This window comes from Thunnus albacares, chromosome 18 (assembly GCF_914725855.1).
Source record: "Thunnus albacares chromosome 18, fThuAlb1.1, whole genome shotgun sequence".
NCBI classification, from domain to species: Eukaryota; Metazoa; Chordata; class Actinopteri; order Scombriformes; family Scombridae; genus Thunnus; species Thunnus albacares.
In genome coordinates this window covers 1,719,167-1,740,620 of record NC_058123.1, presented here as the reverse complement: position 1 = coordinate 1,740,620, position 21,454 = coordinate 1,719,167, and the positions used below count along the sequence as shown (strand labels likewise).

General features: G+C 39.0%; 2 protein-coding genes and 1 long non-coding RNA gene across 3 annotated transcripts in view; 2 read left to right on the top strand and 1 right to left on the bottom strand.

The window, feature by feature from the left end:
- LOC122968126 overlaps window positions 1–21,454 on the top strand; it is a 200,984-nt gene that overhangs the window by 86,275 nt on the left and 93,255 nt on the right. The window lies entirely within an intron of this gene.
- Window positions 2,895–21,255, top strand: LOC122968136 (septin-1-like). The gene is made up of 4 exons (XM_044333135.1): window positions 2,895–3,003; window positions 14,316–14,445; window positions 18,913–20,581; window positions 21,229–21,255. The coding sequence occupies exons 2-3, from the start codon at window positions 14,411–14,413 to the stop codon at window positions 20,522–20,524; spliced, it is 1,647 nt and encodes a 548-aa protein (XP_044189070.1). The 5' UTR covers window positions 2,895–3,003; window positions 14,316–14,410; the 3' UTR covers window positions 20,525–20,581; window positions 21,229–21,255.
- LOC122968199 overlaps window positions 19,928–21,454 on the bottom strand; it is a 200,947-nt gene continuing 199,420 nt past the window's right edge. The window contains exon 3 of the long non-coding RNA XR_006398775.1: window positions 19,928–20,004. This is a non-coding gene — a long non-coding RNA (uncharacterized LOC122968199). The remainder of the gene's footprint in view (window positions 20,005–21,454) is intronic.

Below are 21,454 nucleotides of genomic sequence, written 5' to 3'. Positions count from 1 at the left end.
GTAGGAAGCATCTTGTCACTGAAGACGGCACATATGTTACGACCTTCACAGTCACCAGATCTCAACCCAGCTGGACACCTGTGAGAGATTTAGTTTTCCAACTCAGAGTTTGTTAAACCTGCTCTCTGGAATATTACTCAGACTTCATTGTGCTCCTGAAACCAAACCTTCACCCTCTGCTGTTTTATCAGTCACACCTCCTGTTTTACAGTTTCCTCCTTTTCTATCACAGCAGGAAGCAGCGCTGCAGGAGTGACAGTCTGATCAATAATTCAGATTGAAGAATCAGAAGAAATGACCTCACAGGCATCAGATTGAACAGGTAAGAAGCAGAACAGTGTTTGTTTCTTCAGATTGTGTTTGTTATTGTTGTTTTGTAGGAATAAGACGACCTGACTCTGTCTCTCGGTGGTTCACTGTTACTGCTGTTAATCAATAATCAATCCCTCAGTGCTGCTGCTGAGGACACTTGTTTAGATTATTTTGTAAATTTTCCTTAAAGAACTGGTTCCCATTATTTCAAGTTCTTATTAAAACAGTACTAACGCGTCCATATGTGCATTAAAGCAGTTACTGGTCGCTGTAATCATTCCTGCGGTTCATATGGACCATGAAGAGATCTCTTTCTATCATGACTGTACTGGGAGTGGTGGAGGAAGAAGGTCACAGTCCTCCTTCTGTGTAGAATAACTTCAACTGATACTAATTAATGAGGCTTCAACAGCATTGAGGTGAAGCTGCTCACACACGTCCAGCTGCATGTATGATGAGACCTGATTCTCACACACAGCCTCTCTAACATGAACACAACTAAGTTCAAATGCAGCTTTCAACCAACAGCAGCAACAGTGTGACATTGGTTTGTATGAGACTCTGTGCTGACAGCGTAGTTATATTTATGTCTTAATGATGCCCTTTATGCTCTGTCAATGTTTCACCAACATAACATCATATGGTGCCGCCAAGATGTGATTTACAATCTTACAATCATATTATAAAAGTCTTGATAGTGTAACTGAAATGCTGAAGTTTTATTGGCTACATTACAAATTGCATGCGTGAATTAGTTTAGCAAGAAAATCACATAAAAAATGATAATGCAACAGATGCAGCAGCCTCTAACAAACATTTAATGAACTCAATCTATCCCTAAATTCCAACCAACATTATCACTGAAATAAATTGAAATATTAATATTGTTAGTTTACAATGGAAGCAGGAAGCGCTGCATAGTTCTGATGGCTCATATGACAGGTGCTCTTTACTGAGGCAGGTGAAAGTACAAAAAACAAGATTCAAGAAGTCTTTCCTGGTATCTGTCCTTCAGTGATGTAGACAAGCATGGAAAAAAAAAGAGGCACTCCGTCTTCAGTGAAATAATATTGTGAATTTATTCTTCGAGCATATACACAACCAAGCAGACCAACACGTATCGACTCTACAGTAAGTCTTCATCAGAGTCTGCTTGGTTTAACCAGTATGGCTGTATTTGAATCTACTACTGGAGCCATTACAAGCAGAGAACATTCAGAATGAATAAATATGATGTTTTTCTTGTTTCCACTCTTGTTAATCATCTTTTCTGTTTCTGAAAATCACAACATCTGCTGCAGATGGTTTTCCACTTTTCATGTCACACTAAAACTATCATCTAAATACAAAATGGTTTTTTTCAATTAAAGACAAAAAGCAGCAAATTTTAACTGTCAAATGTTGGTAAAATTTCTGCTTCAGTTCCCTGCAGCTGCTGGAGGAGCTTTGGTTTGTCTTCTAGCTTGTCATTGACAGGAGGTAGAATCTTTAAATTTAAAATGATTTATTTTTGACATGGTGGATGTGTGTACAAAGAGCCAGAATTAAAGATACAATAATCAAAAACTCTCCTTCACACTGGAGCAAGAACAGTTCACTTCAAGTGTTTGGATTCACCTCAACTGAATCTAAACACCAAACAACCAAACTCAGTTCATTTTTTATGTAATTTAAAGGAAAGCAGCTGCTAACTCACTGTGTGTGTTTGTGGTTGGATAAATAATGTTTGATCATTCAGCTAGCAGCCAAAAGTATGTTGTTGGTGAATGATGAGCTGATTTTCACTTTGCAGCTAAAATGTCCTTTAATATCCCCTTTAATTGGATTAGATCTGATTTAAAACTTAAATCTGTACACATATCTGTTTCCTGTTTTTACAGTTTTGCAAACTAACTTATAGAAAAGTCAAAAAACAAAACAACCTTTGTGATTCAAAGTTTCCTTCTATTCCAGATAATCATCTTCAGCCATTTTGAGATGATGTTTTGGTAAAAAGCAACAAATATATAATGTAGTGCTGAGAGGTGAAGTCATGTATACACACTTTTTATAACACCAGCAGAAACCTAAAGGAATAACTTCACTTCTCAAGTAAAACAGAGAACACGTCTTTAAAAAAACTACCTACCTGTATCTTACAACCTATCACTGAACACAAATAGTCATTTAAAAAACTAGTAATTGCTCCAAATAATAATAATAATAATAATAATAATAATAATAATAATTACACAAAATACAGTATTTTCAGGCATTCAGCATATAAAGCAGAAACAAGTCAGACGGGGAGCTTGTGTGCAGTTTGGAGACTCAACAGAAGTTTTTTCATGACAAAATGAGCTAATTAGCAACAGCAACTGTCAGGTTTAGTAGGAAGCATCTTGTCACTGAAGACGACACATATGTTACGACCTTCACAGTCACCAGATCTCAACCCAGCTGGACACCTGTGAGAGATTTAGTTTTACAACTCAGAGTTTGTTAAACCTGCTCTCTGGAATATTACCCAGACTTCATTGTGCTCCTGAAACCAAACCTTCACCCTCTGCTGTTTTATCAGTCACACCTCCTGTTTTACAGTTTCCTCCTTTTCTATCAGAGCAGGAAGCAGCGCTGCAGGAGTGACAGTCTGATCAATAATTCAGATTGAAGAATCAGAAGAAATGACCTCACAGGGATCAGATTGAACAGGTAAGAAGCAGAACAGTGTTTGTTTCATCAGATTGTGTTTGTTATTGTTGTTTTGTAGGAATAAGACGACCTGACTCTGTCTCTCGGTGGTTCACTGTTACTGCTGTTAATCAATAATCAATCCCTCAGTGCTGCTGCTGAGGACACTTGTTTAGATTATTTTGTGAGTTTTCCTCGTTCACATTATTTCAAGTTTTTCTTAAAACAGTACTAACGCGTCCATATGTGCATTAAAGCAGTTACTGGTCGCTGTAATCATTCCTGCGGTTCATATGGACCATGAAGAGATCTCTTTCTATCATGACTGTACTGGGAGTGGTGGAGGACGAAGGTCACAGTCCTCCTTCTGTGTAGAATAACTTCAACTGATACTAATTAATGAGGCTTCAACAGCATTGAGGTGAAGCTGCTCACACACGTCCAGCTGCATGTATGATGAGACCTGATTCTCACACACAGCCTCTCTAACATGAACACAACTAAGTTCAAATCCAGCTTTCAACCAACAGCAGCAACAGTGTGACATTGGTCTGTATGAGACTCTGTGCTGACAGTGTAGTTATATTTATGTCTTAATGATGCCCTTTATGCTCTGTCAATGTTTCACCAACATAACGTCATATAGTGCCGCCAAGATGTGATTTACAATCTTACAATCATATTATAAAAGTCTTGATAGTGTAACTGAAATGCTGAAGTTTTATTGGCTACATTACAAATTGTATGCGTGAATTGGTTTAGCAAGAAAATCACATAAAAAATGATAATGCAACAGATGCAGCAGCCTCTAACAAACATTTAATGAACTCAATCTATCCCTAAATTCCAACCAACATTATCACTGAAATAAATTGAAATATTAATATTGTTAGTTTACAATGGAAGCAGGAAGCGCTGCAAAGTTCTGATGGCTCATATGACAGGTGCTCTTTACTGAGGCAGGTGAAAGTACAAAATACAAGATCCAAGAAGTCTTTCCTGGTGTCTGTCCAAGTGAAATATTGTGAATTTATTCTTCGAGCATATACACAACCAAGCAGACCAACATGTATCGACTCTACAGTAAGTCTTTATCAGAGTCTGCTTGGTTTAACCAGTATGGCTGAATTTGAATCTACTACTGGAGCCATTACAAGGATTTCTGTTTTAGTTGAGTTCAATTGAAGAAAATTCTTAGACATCCAGTTTCTCACATCTACACTCCTGTAAAGAACTCAGCATACTGAGGTCAGTGGGCTGAATTGAGACATACAGCTGAGTGTCGTCAGCATAACAGTGAAAGGAAATACCATGTCTACCAATAACGTGATAGTAGCACATAAAAAGAGAATAAGATTGGTCCCAAAATTGACCCCTGAGGTACATAATAATAAAGCTTTACATAATGCTTTGCATTAGAACGACTGATAAATACACAATAACAAACAAAATAAAATCAATTAATATAAAATTAAATTAGATTATAAAAAGATCAATTTAAATACAAACATAAAGACATAGACAGAGCACACTAAGAGCCTGAAAATAGTGCCCACTTTTTATTTATTGAATTGAGTCTTGACTGTGAATGGAGATTCTATTCTAGATGTAATCGTGACACTGAAGAGACACTCAAAGATTCACATGTTGTTATCCTTGAAGTTAAGTATCCTTGAAGCTGGTTTGGTATCTTGGTGATTCACCAGCCACCACAGTATGAGGAGAGGTGCAGTTGAGGGTGTGATGATCTCAATCCAGCAGCAAACTGCAATCCTGGTACCAACAATGAGTGTGTCTCGTGCCGTCCAACACTCACCTGCTCAGAGCAGGTCGAAAGCTCAGCGCTCGTATGTTCTGTTATATTTGAACACATTATAGTGAAGGCTCACATGTATAAACCTCTCTGAAATCACACAAACTGCTTTTTTCATGTTTTGCTTGTTTTTAAACTTTCCAGATAGTTGTTTTCTGGATACATTGTGGTGAGTCTGAATACAGATTAATGAGTGATTCTTACCAGCATCTCTCATCCACAACAGCTGCATCCTGTACTGACAGCCTTTACTTTACCCTGGTGATTGTCTGTAAAGCCCATTGATTGTATATAAATACGGACGAAGCATCTCATCATCACCGCTGTGCAAAAGTGAAACCAAAATATTTCCTCTCTGGGAGCGGCCATCTTGCATTTGTGATGTCATTTGGAGCCAGAGTCTGTGCAGTAGAGTCAAGTGGTGGGAACCTGCAGGACACGCCCCCTCAGCCATCCTGCAGCCTGACAGAGTTTTGAAAGCGGCTGTCACAGCTGTCAATCATAATGTCACACCCCCTTTTTATATCGTCAAATCACTAATTAAAAACAAAAAATTAACACTTGAACAAACATCAGTGTAATAAGAATGACCTAAAATGACAGAAGCCATCTTTAGGAAAAAATTTATTTGACATGTACTTTGACTTTTTAGTTTGGATCATGTCCCATCCGCTAACATGGAGGGGGCAGGACATATGACCTTTACTGCAGCCAGCCACCAGGGGGCGGTGCAGATATTTTGGCTTCACTTTTGGGGAGCTGTCATGATGTCCATATTTACTGCAATAGGGCTCTACAGTGCGAGTATTTCACTCGCATTTTCCCCTAAAACTAGATATATGCAAACCGTAAAAAAAATCTATGAGCACAGTGTGCAAGTAAAGATTACAACCTACCATAATGTTTTTCCCCCCGCTGTTAATTGTCTGAAAACTAGTATTAAGTAGTCAGATAATGTACAATGTTTTAACAGTACAGTAGTTTCACAGAAAAGAAATGCCGCCAAGTATAAATATCACAACACTGATAACTGTAGCCTCAGTTTGTGCCTCTCACAGATAGCGTTAGCAAGCCTGATAAGAGACGGTAGAGAGACAATGTCATGCTAATAAACGAAAGATGCATTTCTTTTCTGTGGCAGTTAACACACCACAAGTTATTATGCTGTGTTATATTCAGAGCTTTACAAGATATTCAGGGCTGACGACGGTACCATGATGAATAGCTGAGCTGTGGCTACATATTAACACACACATACACACACCAGACAGCGTCTTGGTGCTGAGCTGCTAACGTTTGCTCAGCTATAACACAGATACCACACATACAAAGGGCCATGAATGTACTTCTAGTGACTGTCATATCTCCAGCAGACTCTCTGTGTTTCCAGCGCTGACAGAGTCTGACAGCAGCTGCTCATGGCTGGTTATTTTAGTTGCATTTCTTCTTCAATGTCACCCACAACTGCTGTCCATCTGACCGTCACCAGTCTGTTCAGCACCTCCATAAGGAGGCAGAGGGTAGTGGCACTCTGGTAGTGGTGAGCCAAAGTAGCTGAATCTATTCAACTGCAGCTCTAGTTTAAAATACGCTATATGGACTGTTACTAATGAATTAACCTCTTGACTGTGGTCCAGCACAAGAAGGTGAATGATAGTTCAGTTCCTGTTCTCTCATTGATACTCAGATTACAGATCTTGCATGAGGCTGCCATCAGTGTATTTAAATTTGAGTCTGTTTGACAAAGACCTGAGCGCACACACACACACACGCACACACACACACACACACACACACACAAACAGCACAGCAGAAACAGCAGCAGGTCGTAGCTGACAATGGGCTAAAGACAGTAAGACAAACTAAGGATTTAGTGTGAAAGATAAACCGCAGAGAAGTTGACCCATTAATAAACTCTGTGTTACTTGAACATTTTTCACTGTGCTACTAATTTTTTTATTTAGGAGCACACAAACTCCTTGGGCAAAACACTAGAGCCCTGTGTATATACACTAACGGTAAAGCCATCTGAAGGTGGCAGGAATCTGTTCAATCTGCAGTCTCTATTGGAATGATGTGGTGCATTGTAAAGGCACAATTACACACACCAGATCTGCTGGTAAACTCATATCTGAAACTTTTTACATCCAAGACAACAACCAGTTTCCTCTGATGAAAACTCTTTGCAGGATTCCCAAACAGTCAGCGTGTCATGGGGGGATGAAGTGGTGAATATGATTGCCCACAATTGTCACAACCTCCAACATACCTACCTATAATGTGCGATAATGTATTCTCTCTGATCCCACCCTTATCCAAGTGCAGCACCAGTGCACCTGGAACACCTGGCCATGAAAATACCAAAAGTGTGCTGGGCATAATGGTCGTGCATCAGGCCAGTGATCCATCAAAATTGAGATTCAGGCAAACTTACTGACAGTGTGAAAACTGGAAATGCAGTAGCAGATGGAAGCTGAAAGGAGAAAAATCCTCATACCAGAGAATGCTGCAGGGGCTCCAGCTGGTGTCTGATAGTTTTGTGGTGGATCGACACAAGTTTTTCTGAAGTCTTAGTGGCCCCCTCATTCATGCTTCTTTTCAAGCTATTGTGTGATATGTTTCCTAATTAGTAGAGGAACATTTTCTGTAACTGTTGCTCAGAGTCAGTTCTGATCAAAGTAACTAAACTACTACAAAAAGTAAGGAAATTTGTGTTTGGTAGATTATTTCTTTGCTGTAACAATGCCTCTTGGCAATAAATCTTACACCATTGGAAGGCCTGTTTATTTCCCTTTGAAATGGTGCCACATTTGTAAGGAACATGCATTTGTGGCATGAGCAGCAGAGCTGAGTATGTGGGTTGCGCCCATGAAAAATTTGCCAAATCTTCTCTGCCAATGCCAGACAGCTTATTCTGCTATTGACTCTTGTTTGATGTTTGCTGGATTGGATGATTGAAGAAACAAGACATATTGGCAAATTAACAGTTTATTCATTTAACAAACAGATGCCTCAGTAGCGTGTGGAAGAACCATACACAGCCACAACAGCCTGGCACCTCCTCTTCTTGCTGGTCACCAGCCTGGTCACACTCTGCTGTGGGATGGCATCCCATTCTTCAACCAGCATTTGTCACAAGTCAGCCAACGTGGTTGTGTTGGTCACTCTGGCATGAACAGCACACCCAAGCTGATCCCACAAGTGTTCAATGGGGTTGAGGTCAGGACTGCTGGCAGGCCATTCCATCCTCCCCACTCCCAAATTCTGGAGGTAGTCTCTGATAAACCCCGCTCTTTGGGGGCAAGCGTTGTCATCTTGGAGGATAGAGTTCGGTCCCAGACTGTGGAGATATGGGATTGCCAGTGGTTGCAGAATCTCATCTCGATATCTCTCTGCATTGAGATTGCCTCCAATGAGGACAAGCCTCATTTTTCCAGTGAGAGAGATGCTGCCACCAAAAGACGTTACTCTATCGGTGCAGCCATCAACATAGCATTCTCTGCGTCTTCTCCACACTTTGACCCTATGATCCAACTGCCATAGGCAGAATCTGGACTCAATGCTGAACATAACGTTCCTCCACATGTTCAGGTTCCAGTGCACGTGTTGCTGACACCAGCGCAAACGGGCCTGACAGTGAAGGGCAGTCATGGCAGGCCTCCTGGCAGCCATATGAGACCGGAGATTGGCTGCGTGCAGTCTGTTCTGGATTGTCTGGGCAGAGAGCCATCGGCCATATCATCCTGCAAACCTTGACTGCAAATCTCTAGAAGACAGCTTATGGTACCTAAGTGCTGACTGGGTGAGGAAACGGTCTTCTCGGGTTGTTGTCTTCTTGGGACGCCCACTTCACGGCCTGTCTCTGACATCCCCCGTTATATGGAACTTGAAGACTTTGGAGATGGTACTAGGGCTCACTCCAAATAATGCCGCAACTTGGTTTTGCGGAACACCGATTTGAAGTTGCCCTATCGCACAGGTCCTATCCAGATCAGTCAAACGTGGTATGCCAATTCTTGGAGCAGATACCTATTGACCACCGTAGCAGGGCCCATGCTCACTGGTGCTGCCAATCAGGTGTCTGATCGGCACCTGGGGGTACCAGAAGCTCAAAACAAGAGTCAATAGCAACAGCAAAATAAGCTGTTTGGCATTAGCAGAGAAGATTTGGCAAATTTTTCATGGGCACAACCCACATACTCAGTTCTGCTATAATGTCCTCATTGACAGCATACCTGTATTGTATTGATCTATACTTCTCTCCAGAAGTAAAGATGAACTTAAATGAAAACAGCAAAGTAGGCTTTGATATTTCTTTGTAATTTGATTCAAGCAAAAGTATGACCATTTTGGAAGATTTTTTTGTCTGAAAAAAGTCCACCAACCACAGAAGACTCTTAAATATCATACAGTACATCTAATTTCCTGTGTTGCTTTGTCCTAAAATGACACATCCCTAGAGCCTGTCTTTCTACAGCAGGCAGGTTGGACCTTTTCCCAATGCTACATAACCTTTTAAAGAACTGACAATCCCAGGAATGTTGCAGATTTCATGACTGAAAAAGCTGATGACTACAGAGATAATGTCCTGTCAACCTGTTTAAAAGGAGCATTAGCCTGAGATCCAGTTATTTATTTATCTATTTAAAATAATCTCTTCAAGGCTACTCAGTAGCAAGGCTTTACACTTTACATTGTCCTGGCTATTTTATATTATTCTACACAGATAAACCAGCTACTATGAGCCATCCCATGGTTACAAACAAATCTCCATCTTAACCTCCAGAACAGGTTTATGTACATAAAAGAAGGGTGGACGACAAAGAAGGATGCAAAGATTCTGCATGATATCTACACAGTAGGGGTGTGCCTGAATACAAATATGTTATTCAACAAAACACAAATTGTGTTTTTTTATGAATATTTGTTTCATACAAATATTTTAAAAATTATTTGTTTTTGGGTCTGTTTTTACCAATGTGCAGGTTGGTTACATTCGGTCGGTTCGTATCACTCCTGGAGTTGGGGGTGTTCCCCAGAGATAAAGCTGAGCTACTGACACAAGCAAAGTGCTCCCAAGGGACTCTCCATAACCTGTTGTTCCCCTTCTCCTTACCACAAAGTTAGGCTGTAAAAAATAGGCAAAAAATGAAAAGTGCAAAGCAAGAGTCACCTTTGAAGTTCATCCCTACACATTACATGGTGTGCTGTCTCTGTGTTATGGGTGTATAAATAGGTAGAGGTCTGTCTGCAATGAGGCAGTGAATAAAGTTTTAGCTCAGTAATCAGCACAGTCGTCTATGATCTGGGAGACTCCAATTTGAGACCCGGTGTGGGGACCTCCTTCATAAGGTAGTTTATCCATGTACACTTATTGTAACACTTTAATTTTCTAAAATTAAAAGCATAAATCCACGTTTATTCGAATACAAATACAAGTAATTTTGCTGCCTCAACAAACACAGATACAAATAAAAATACTGGGCTGAAAAAAGAACCAATCAAGATGTGCATCTTATATTCCCGTTTACATTACAGACATCAGGAAACACAAACTTTGACAAGAGTGAATATAAACTTTTATTTGTGTTGGATTGACTGGATGAGAGCTGCTTCAACTAGACTTCAGTGCCAATGAAAAGTTGCCTATTGATGTGACAAAGTCCACCTCAGTGGATGTGCTGCTGACAAACCTCATCAAGGGCACCCGGCTCGCCTCTGCTCGCCTCTGGATAACCACACAACCTGCAGCAGCCAATCAGATCCCTCCTGGGTGTGTTGACATGGTGACAGAAGTCAGAGGGTTCACTGACCCACAGAAGGAGGAGTACTTCAGGAAGAGATTCAGAGATGAGGAGTAGGCCAGCAGAATCATCCCCCACATCAAGACATCAGGAAGCCTCCACATCATGTGCCACATGCCAGTCTTTTGCTGGATCACTGCTACAGTTCTGGAGGATGTGTTGAAAAGCAGAGAGGAAGGAGAGCTGCCCAAGACCCTGACTGAGATGTACACATCATTCCTGATGATTCAGATCAAACACATGAAAGATAAGTATGGCAGAGAAAGAAGCATTCAGTACACTAAGACACTTACAAAACTGGCTTTTAAACAGCTGGAAAAAGGCAACCTGACCCTCTGTGAGGAAGACCTAAAAGATGGCAGCAGTAAGTCCAATGAAGTCTTTGAGTATTCCCAAGTGTTCTCGCAGATCTTTGAAGAGGAGCATCATATGGAGAAGGACAGGAACAAGGTATTTAGCTTTGTCCATCAGAGCATAGTGGAGTTTCTGGCAGCTCTGTATGTGGTCCTCTCACCCATCAATACCAACATTTCGCATCCTCCTGGGCCCTGCAGACCAACCAGACTTATAGAAGTCAGCTAACAGTAAATTATGTGAAGAAGATCAGGGAGAATCTATCTCCAGACAGACGCATCAATTTGTTTTACTGTCCCAATGGACCGAGTGATTGTTCTCTAGTGGAGGAGATCCAACTGTATCTGAGATCAGGAAAAATAAACTGACATATAAACTGTCTCCTGCTCAATGGTCAGCTCTGGTCTCCATCTTACTGTTATCAGAAAAAGATGTGGACATGTTTGAGCTGAAGAAATATTCGGAGAAGGAAGCTCCAGAGGAAGCTCTACTGAAGCTGCTGCAAGTTGAAGCTTCAGATAAAGTTCTGTAATTGATTGACTGATTGATTGTATTTATTGATTGGGACAGTGTACAGTTTTTAACATAATATATGTACTGCACTGGAGTCAGCTCAAAGCTGATTTACATCTCAATCAACAACAAACAGTACAAAGCTACAAACACACAGAACACACCATACAAAATACAAAGCTACACACCACAGCACATCACATACACCTAGAATGTCAATTAGAAATGAATAATCTAAACTTGTCAAATTAAAAGCAAGACTACCTGTGTTAATGAGAAGACCATAGATGGAGTTTAGACTCAGTGGTCACACAGCCGATTGGTCTTTAGTAGATTTTTTAATTTGGCCTTGAATGTATTGATTGAACTGCAGTTTTTCATATCATCAGGTAGGACGTTCCACTGAGATGTGGTTTTCACAGAGAAAGCTGACTGTCCAAATGCAGTGTGATGAAATGGTTCAATCATGTATAGAGGATATTCTGGAGGATCTAATAGAACTTACTGAGCGAGTGAACACAAAGTCACATAGTGGAGGAGGACAAACCATTTAACATTTTATAAACTAGGCACAAATTTGAAAATAATCTAAAATTGTCAAAGCTCAGTAAATTGTATTTCTCCAGTACCCTACAGTGATGGAAATGCATTGGCTTTTTGTCCAGAGTTTTTAGAATTTGTTTGTAAAAGGACTCAAAAGGTTTTATGGCTGTTTCTCCAGCCTGCCCCCAACATGTGATGCAATAAGACATATAGGAAAGAATCATAGCTGCATAAATATCTTGGCTGCATCCAAAGAGAGACAGTTTCTAATATGTCTAAAATTTAAATTGTACTTTATGGTTTTAACTATTTTTTAACAAGTTTTTTGAAGTTCAAATTTGGATCCAGTGTCACACCAAGATATTTAAAATCAGTAACTATGTCGATTTTTTCACCTTTGATGAAAATATCAGCGTGAGGAGGTTGTACCATAGTCTTAGAGAAAAACATACCTTTTGTCTTGTTTACATTTAGACTCAGACATGATTGATCAAGCCAATGTGTGATCCTTTCCAATGCAATTGTTAGCTTAGCAGCAGCTGACTCAGCTATTTTTGCATGTGCGTACACAATGGTGTCATCTGCATACATTTGTAGTTCTACATTTGTAGCATTTTTGTTTTATCCTAGTATTTTAAACCCTTGTTGTATTTTAGTGCTTGTATATGCCAGCAGGGTCTACATGTCCTGTACATATGATAGGACTGACAATAAAGTTGACTTGACTTAATCAAGTCATAAGACATAAAAGAACACGATGGTTTGGACTCCTGCAAAAATCACATCATCCTCATTTTACTATTTTTTTCCAGTTGAAATTAAAATGATGATGCAAAGATGATCACTCCCACTAATATTGCAAATATTATTGTAATTGCAAAATAATCGTAAATTGATTTTTTTTTTTACTGTGTTGTGCAGCCCTAACCTATGATGAGTTTGATGTCTCTACGTCTACACTGAGACATCTTATTCTTACAACACTGTTTTAGTGTAAAAGGACTCACAGTGTCTCCAGGTAGTTTTCATAGAGACCTCTGTCCACAGAGAAACACCTGAACAAGAGAGAAACAGCCAACTCTGTGATTTTAAAATTTAATTTTATTTACATGAAGGAGCTGAATCATTGCAGCCAATCACACCATGAAACAATCAATTATGATATAATTATTGATTGATTAGTCTTTTAAGTAGCAGGGGTCAGCAAGCAGACAGCTGTATCGTTTTTTTCAACTCTTTATTGGATCGATCTTACAACATGAGACGTTAAGACAAAAACAGAAAACATTTAGGCATCATAATGAAACAAGGATAACATAACAGACATGACTCCACTCTCTGGACAAAATACATTCAACATGTTAACATGACGCAGACAGCTGCACCTGCATTGTTGTCACTTCAACTGCAGGAAGTCACATTATTGTATTGTATTGATGATCCATCAACAACTTTTATGTTTTCATGTTTTATATTGTTGCAGATGTGTTTCTCTGTGCTGAAGTCAGTCTGAAGTTGGTTATCTGACTCCTTTAACCAATCAGAGGGAGTTTTTAGGGAGTGTCAATAACTGACTTGTCATCATACAACAGGTAGGAAATTATTAATGAAAATAGTTTAATGTTTTATTTCTATTTGTTGTTAATATTATTATTAATTCCTGCAACAGGCTATCCACAGGATCATGCTTAATGTGGATTGGTCTTTAAGCTGAATGCCTGAAATTTTTGTCAGTTGGCTTAAAATTCATGTTTAATGATACATATACAAAAGCAAAAAACAAGTGTGAAATTTGATAATAAATTCTTACTGTTAACCAGCACTCGTTACCTTTCCCAAACTTAAATAACTTCTTGATAGAATTTAAATTGTATATGGATTCTTTAAAGTGAAGCAAACTTAGCTCCCAAAAATCATTTCACTGTAAAAAGCAATTATCAAACATGACAAAGAGCAAAGTTTATATAGACACCAAATTAGTTGCATCATGCTGACGTCATTATATGAAGAATTCATGGCAGGACTTGATACATAATCAAGATAAAACACATTATCAGTGTCTGAAATAATCACAAAAACAGTCACATAATCCCACACATCTGTACAAAAATATAAATACAAATAAATATGATAAAAACAATAATATTTACAACAATAAATATATTAAAATATATATATTTGTTGTAAAATATAGATTACTTACAAGAGAGATACAGAGAGACTGTAGATGATAATAACATAAACCACCATCAACAACAACAAAGTGATGCTTGAGTTTTGACTTCAGACTGTTTTCTTCTCCACAGACGTTGGAAGTAGATGAAGTTGTTCCTGAAATCCTGCACAGCAGAGACCAGAATCTCCTGATCCCAGCTGTGCGTCCGTAGAGATCAATAGGACCATGGATTCACCTCCTCTTTCCAAAACACATGGAGAGTAAGTCAAGATAGGCTTTTTAACCTTTACTGATGAGGGGAAGCTGAAGCAGCAGACAGTATCAGGAGACCAGAAGCACTGCAGATTCTGTGCTCACAGAAGGAGCACGAGGAGAACATGTCTCCATGTCTCTGATGGAGGTCACTGAGGGGGAGTTAAAAACAAGGAGTTGATGAGATACACTCTGAGATGCTGAAGTTTCTGGACATTGTGGGGCTGTCTTGGCTGACAGAAAAGGGGTTCTAGAGGATATGATCTAAATATTGAGATATCACACTGCTCAGCCTCTCTGGAAAGTTTATGCTGGATGCTGGAAAGGTGGTGGATCGTTCAAATTCAGACTGAGGTGAAGTGATGGGGATTCTGTCCTGGTCCTGGATTTGGGGACGCTGGAAGTCAGTCAGAGTTGGGGGGGCTGAGAGAAAGTTTATATGATGACGTCATATTAAATGCTGCGCAACATTCATGACTTTTGTATTAATCTGAATGGCCAGAGACATTTTACACCAGTTTTAGAAGATTTTACACACAACAGACAACAAACTTGCACCTTGGTGGATTGCTATTATGATGGTGTATTTGCCAAGTAGTAAGAAGGAAGCTTCTCTGCAGAGGAAACGGATCTGCTGGTGTGCAAAGTGAAAGCGCACCATCCATAACGAGCACACTGCTGCTCCTGAACCCTCCCATAACCAGCCCCAGACCACCAGTTTAACATCCTGTTCATTGATTTGTTGCAAATGTATTTTCGTTTGGTTTTTGAAAAGGTTTATTTTTTTAATTACAACCTTTCAACCTTCAATTATTAATGGAGTAACAGGTCAAATCAGCAGGGTTTTAATTGTTGAAAGTATGGAAACCTGATCACTGTACTCTCCAAAATGTTAAAGAATATTTGTTAAATGTTGTTCAGAAATTAAATTATTAATTTTAATCAGGTAAAGAATCATCAACACAGTTATCAGGACTTGATCAGCTCTTCAAGGTTCTGATCCTGCTGCTGGCAGCAGCTAGAAGCTGTGCAGATTTATTTCCTTCTTTAGTTTAATCATTGTTTTCACCTCATTTATTTCCTCATGTCATCATGTATTGATGCATTAGAAAAGTTGATCTGTGTCTGATCCGTTGTTGTCCGTCTGTTTAAATACCAGCGTGTTTTCAAATAATTAAACAATTTAATCCGTCATTACTTCGATTAGTTCATTCTGATAAATATTATAATTAAGCATTATGACATACAGTCCTGTGCAAAAGTTTTAGGCACTAAAAGAAAAGTGAGAATTCTTACAAAAATATTGCTATAAATTGTTTTAATTTATCAATGAACTTCTCACAAAGTTGAGTAAACAGCAGAAACCTAAATGAAATCAATATCTGCTGTGAGCAGCTTCTCCTTGGTTCACTTTAACAGTTTTTCATGGTAACTTGCAGGCAGGTTGTTGTAACTATCCTGGAGAAAGATGTTCTTCTGTGGATTTATTATTTAAGCCATCTCAGGTGCTTGATGTTGACATCAGGGCTCTGTAGGGGCCAAACCATCTGTTGCAGGACTCATCATTCTTCTTGTTGCTGAAATAGTTCTTTATGACTCTAGCTGTATGCTTGGGGTCATTGTCATGTCATGAATAAATCGATCAGACACCTTCCTGATGGTATTGCATAATGGATAAGAATCTAAACATCTAGGGTGCCTAAAACTTTTGCACAGTACTGTATATTTTTTAAAATCTGTTGATGTACACAATAATAATCTTTCACATTGTATTTCTTTTATTTGTAATCTTTTGCATGTTTGTGTGCTGCTGTGCGTCCTGTGTGTAACAAGCAGAGTGCATGTTGTGCACTCGTCTATGTAGGTGCATATTACTGTCTCGATAATGCGTTTTAAAATAACAGTGAAACACTGCGTCATTGACTTCAGATCAGGTTTTTGTTGGTCAATAGTGCAATCACTCTCTGCTGCCTCAAGATAGCAATGCACCAACAATGCGCCTGATCACACCTCACTTTAAGACCAACATGCCCATGGGTGCTCTGACGGGTTCAGGTCAAATCAATACATTTATTTATAGTTTTTGTTTATGTTAATGTTATTGAAGCCAAATTCCTTGGCAAAACAGAAATTAAGGCACCCAAATATTTAAACCCTATGTTTATAGGGTTAATAATAATAATAATAATTTCTGTATTCTGGTTATAATTGTGTATGCAGGATGGGATTGACAAAGCTAAAAGCATCAGTAATAATTCTGTTTATCAAGTATATAATGTAGTGAAAATGTTTTGGCACAATAGGCAAAGATTTCAATTTTTCTTGACAAAGTCATGAAAAAAAAGAAGTCAGAAGTTGGTGTCTGGAGGTTTGAATAAGTATTTTAAATGTTCTAACTAAAGGCAGTGGTATGTTACACAGAAAAAGAAGATCCTGTTAATTGACTGTAATCTGAGTCTCTGTCCTCACAGTCAAAACCAGAGCTCACATTTAGACTAAAATCCCCAAATGTGGATGTTTGGTCTGACTTTATTTTATTCATATTGTACAATCACAGATGTCACAGCTGCAGTATTTATACTCCACTGTACTATTATTCATTTATTAAACCAGCCACTAATGTAGGCATGTATATGATTAGAAATGTGTTTAATTTGACAGTTTGATGAGAAACGAACATGTTGATTGAATCTCTGCTTTTTCTACAGGACTTATAACACAACTTATGAGGACATCATCTCCAAAAGTTCTCTGATCTCTTTAGGATCTCCTGATGTCTACCAGCTGAGAACAAAGGAAGAGAAGTTTGGAATTCTGACAACTGTTGGTGAGAAAAACCTGAACAAGACAAACAAAACCATCTTACTTGTAGGTGAAACAGGAACAGGAAAATCTACTCTGATCAACTCTCTGCTCAACTACACCATGGGAGTGAAGTTTGATGACAACATCTGGTTTGAGATCGTAGAAGAAGAGAAGAGAAGTCAGACAGAGACTCAGACATCAGATGTGATCATGTACCAGATCTTTGGTTTTGAAGGTAAAACTCTGCCCTTCTCTCTGACCATCATCGATACTCCTGGATACAGAAACACCAAAGGGATCGAATATGATGTCATCATCAGTCAAAGATTATTTGACTTGTTTCGTTCAGTAGATGGAGTTCATAAAATTGATGCAGTGGGTCTGGTGCTGAAGGCGAGTGAGAATCAACTGAGTGACCGACTGAAGTACATCTTTGATTCAGTGACGTCTCTGTTTGGAAAAGACCTGGAGAAGAACATCGTCGCTCTCATCACACACTCAGATGGAATAACACCTGAAAATGTTCTACAAATACTTGAAGCTGCAAACATTAAATGTGCCAAAAATGAGGCGAATCAGCCTGTTCACTTCCTGTTTAATAACCGCCAGACCACACAGAGAACAGAGGAAACAGAGCTTGCTTTAGAGTTTGCATGGAAGGTAACAGAGACAGGAATGGAAGAATTCACAGACTTCCTGGAAAAATCTAAACATCAACAGAAGGTCCAGAAACTGGAGGGGATGAAAAGTCGAGAGGATGAAAGACCCACAGCATGGCTCCGGTACGTGTTTGGTAAACTAACAGCAGTTAAAGATGCAGTGATGTAGGTGAACAACATCAGACAGCTGTGTAGACAACAAGCTCTACACTGTTCATATAAATGTTTAAACATCACAAACGTTATTTCATTTTAATCATTTTAAGTGTGATGTTGATGTAAATATCTCCTGTAATGAAACAGAAGGCTAAATGATAAACTGAATCAAGTTATATTAAGATTGAAGGTTAGCACCACCAGCTGTTTATCTCCTAATATTCACACAGCAGCAGTGGATGGAAACAAACATTCACAACATTTTCTATTGAGCTTTTTCTGGATATTTGGTGAAAATTTGTTCTACATTTGGATGAAAATTTGACTAATGTCTGGAATTTGCTCTGCAGACGTTACTGGAAGCTATCGGTCTGCTTATCTGTACTGTTGGGAACAATACAGACAAAAAGAAACAGCTGCTCTGATACACATACAAGACGACTCATGTAACACATACTTGATTTCAATTTTTCTTGACAAAGTCATTAAAGAAACTCAGAAGTTGGTGTTTGGAGGTTTGAATATGTATTTTAAATGTTCTAACTAAAGGCAGTGGTATGTTACACAGAAAAAGAAGATCCTGTTAATTGACTGTAATCTGAGTTTCTGTCCTCACAGTCAAAACCAGAGCTCACATTTAGACTAAAATCCCCAAATGTGACCATTTGGTTTGACTTTATTTTATTCATGTTCTACAATCACAGATGTCACAGCTGCAGTATTTATACTCCACTGTACTATTATTCATTTATTAAACCAGCCACTAATGTAGGCATGTATATGATTAGAAATGTGTTTAATTTGTCAGTTTGATGAGAAACGAACATGTTGATTGAATCTCTGCTTTTTCTACAGGACTTATAACATATCAGCAAAGTATAAGGAAATCATCTCCAAAAGTATTCTGATCCCTTCAGGATCTCCTGCTGTCTACCAGCTGAGACCAAAGGAAGAGAAGTTTGGAAATCTGACAAGAAAAACTGTTGGTGAGAAAAACCTGAACAAGAAAAACAAAACCATCTTACTTGTAGGTGAAACAGGAACAGGAAAATCTACTCTGATCAACGCTCTGGTCAACTACACCATGGGAGTGAAGTTTGAGGACAACATCTGGTTTGAGATCGTAGAAGAAGAGAAGAGAAGATGTCAGACAGAGACTCAGACATCAGATGTGATCGTGTACCAGATCTTTGGTTTTGAAGGTAAAACTCTGCCCTTCTCTCTGACCATCATCGATACTCCTGGATACGGAAACACCAGAGGGATTGAACATGATGACATCATCAGTCAAAGATTATTTGACTTGTTCCATTCAGAAGATGGAGTTCATGAAATTGATGCAGTGGGTCTGGTGATGAAGTCGAGTGAGAATCAACTGAGTGACCGACTGAAGTACATCTTTGATTCAGTGACGTCTCTGTTTGGAAAAGACATTGAGAAGAACATTGTTGCTCTCATCACACACTCAGATGGAATAACACCTGAAAATGCTCTGAAAACTCTTAAAGCTGCAAACATTAAATGTGCCAAAAATGAGAAGAATCAGCCCGTTCACTTCCTGTTTAATAACCGTCAGACCACACAGAGAACAGAGGAAACAGAGTTTTCTTTAGAGAACGCATGGAGGGTAACAGAGAGAGGAATGAAACGATTCACAGACTTCCTGGAAAAATCTAAACCTCAACAGCTGATAAAAACTGTTGAAGTGTTGAACACACGCATCAGAATAACAGCCTACATCCAAAACCTGCAAGACAATATCCAGCTGATTGAACTAAAGCAGAACGAGATCCAACAGACTGAAGAAGCTCTGAAGAAACATGAACAAGAGATGAAGAAGAATGAAGAGTTCACTGTAGAAGTTGATGAGGTCTACAAAGAGAAAGAGCCTATTGATGGAGAGATGTGGGGGTTGTTTTATTATGAAGGAGCTGTCACCTGTAACATCTGTAAAGAGACCTGTCACCGTCCTGGATGCACAGTGGCCTGGAGTCCCAGAGACTGTGATGTCATGAAAGATGGTCGCTGTACTGTTTGTACAGGGAAGTGTCCTGCATCAGATCATGTGAAAGAAAACTGGAGATATATGAACAAGACCAGGAGAGTTAAGAAGACCCTGCAAGATGTGAAACACAAATATGAAAAAAATAAAGCTGAATGTGAGAAGGAGAAGAGCCTTCTGGAAAATCTTCAATCAGAGATGAAAAACCTGGAATCAGAGAAGATTCAGCTGCTTACAGAGGTCTACCATCACGTGGAGCATCTAGAGCGGATCGCTCTGAATGATAATTCACTGTCAATTCATGTCCACTTGGACTTCCTGATTGAGAAGATGAAGGAGATCAGAGCCACAGAGAAGGTCAAGAAGCTGGAGGAGATGAAAAAACGAATGGATAAAAAAAACAAAGCAGGGCTGCGATACATGTTTGATAAACTAACAACAGCAGCTAAAGATGCAGTGATGTAGATGAACAACATCAGACAGCTGTGTAGACAACAAGCTCTACACTGTTCATATAAATGTTTAAACATCACAAACATTATTTCATTTTAATCATATTAAGTGTGATGTTGAAAATTGTAATTATTTTTTTTCAAGGACACATAATCATCTTTTAAATTTTAAATTGTGTGATTCTGGGAAACCGCCTCCTCTGTGATATATAACTGTTCATTTAGTTTAATGTTTAATTATCATTTGTTGATCCACTTCAGTGAAAGTAAAGCCAGAGTTTATCTTATAGTGACAGCAGCTGTTGGTTTTCTTGTTATGGATTCTCACATCAATCACTCTCATAGTTCAGTCTCTTCTCTGCTCTCAGCTTCATCAGATCAAAACTCTTCATCAGTCTGTTCAGCTGCACTTCAGTAACCAGTTTACAGTCGACTCTCTGCACTCAGCTGATTTCTGTCCTGTCATGTAAACCAGAAACCTGGTTTCTGTATCACAGTAGAGGATTACAGAAACCTGAGGTTCCTCGATCCTCACTTGAACCGGAAGTCGTTCTGCTCCGCCATCTTGCAGGTCGTCCCAAAGCTCTTATTCCTGCTCTGAGGAGCCATGAGTGAAGATACACAAGAGCCTTCACGTCTTTTACCGACCGACATGCCTCCGTATTGGAAAGCTGATCAGTAGGCTTGTTTGAGATGAACTGCTCCTTTCTTGTAAAGTGGAGGGATCAGGCGGCAGCATCAGCAGGAAGTGACAAAAAGCTGCAGTCAAGTCAGACAGTTTCCAGCAGCTTTCAAAGAATCTACAGGTATCTACAGGCTGATCTGTATGATAGAGTATAAACTGTTAAAATGACCTATAATCAATAATCAAAACAACATTTATTCTGTAATCTCCAATATTAGACTATTAAATTATTTTACATAGAAATGTAACTGTTGCAGC

Bases quoted from the DNA above. Each gene is read 5' to 3' on its own strand.
- LOC122968136 (XM_044333135.1), top strand. From the start codon at position 14,411: ATGGATTCACCTCCTCTTTCCAAAACACATGGAGA. The intron at 14,446-18,912 runs GTAAGTCAAGAT...CTTTTTCTACAG, and splicing joins CTTTCCAAAACACATGGAGA to GACTTATAACATATCAGCAA.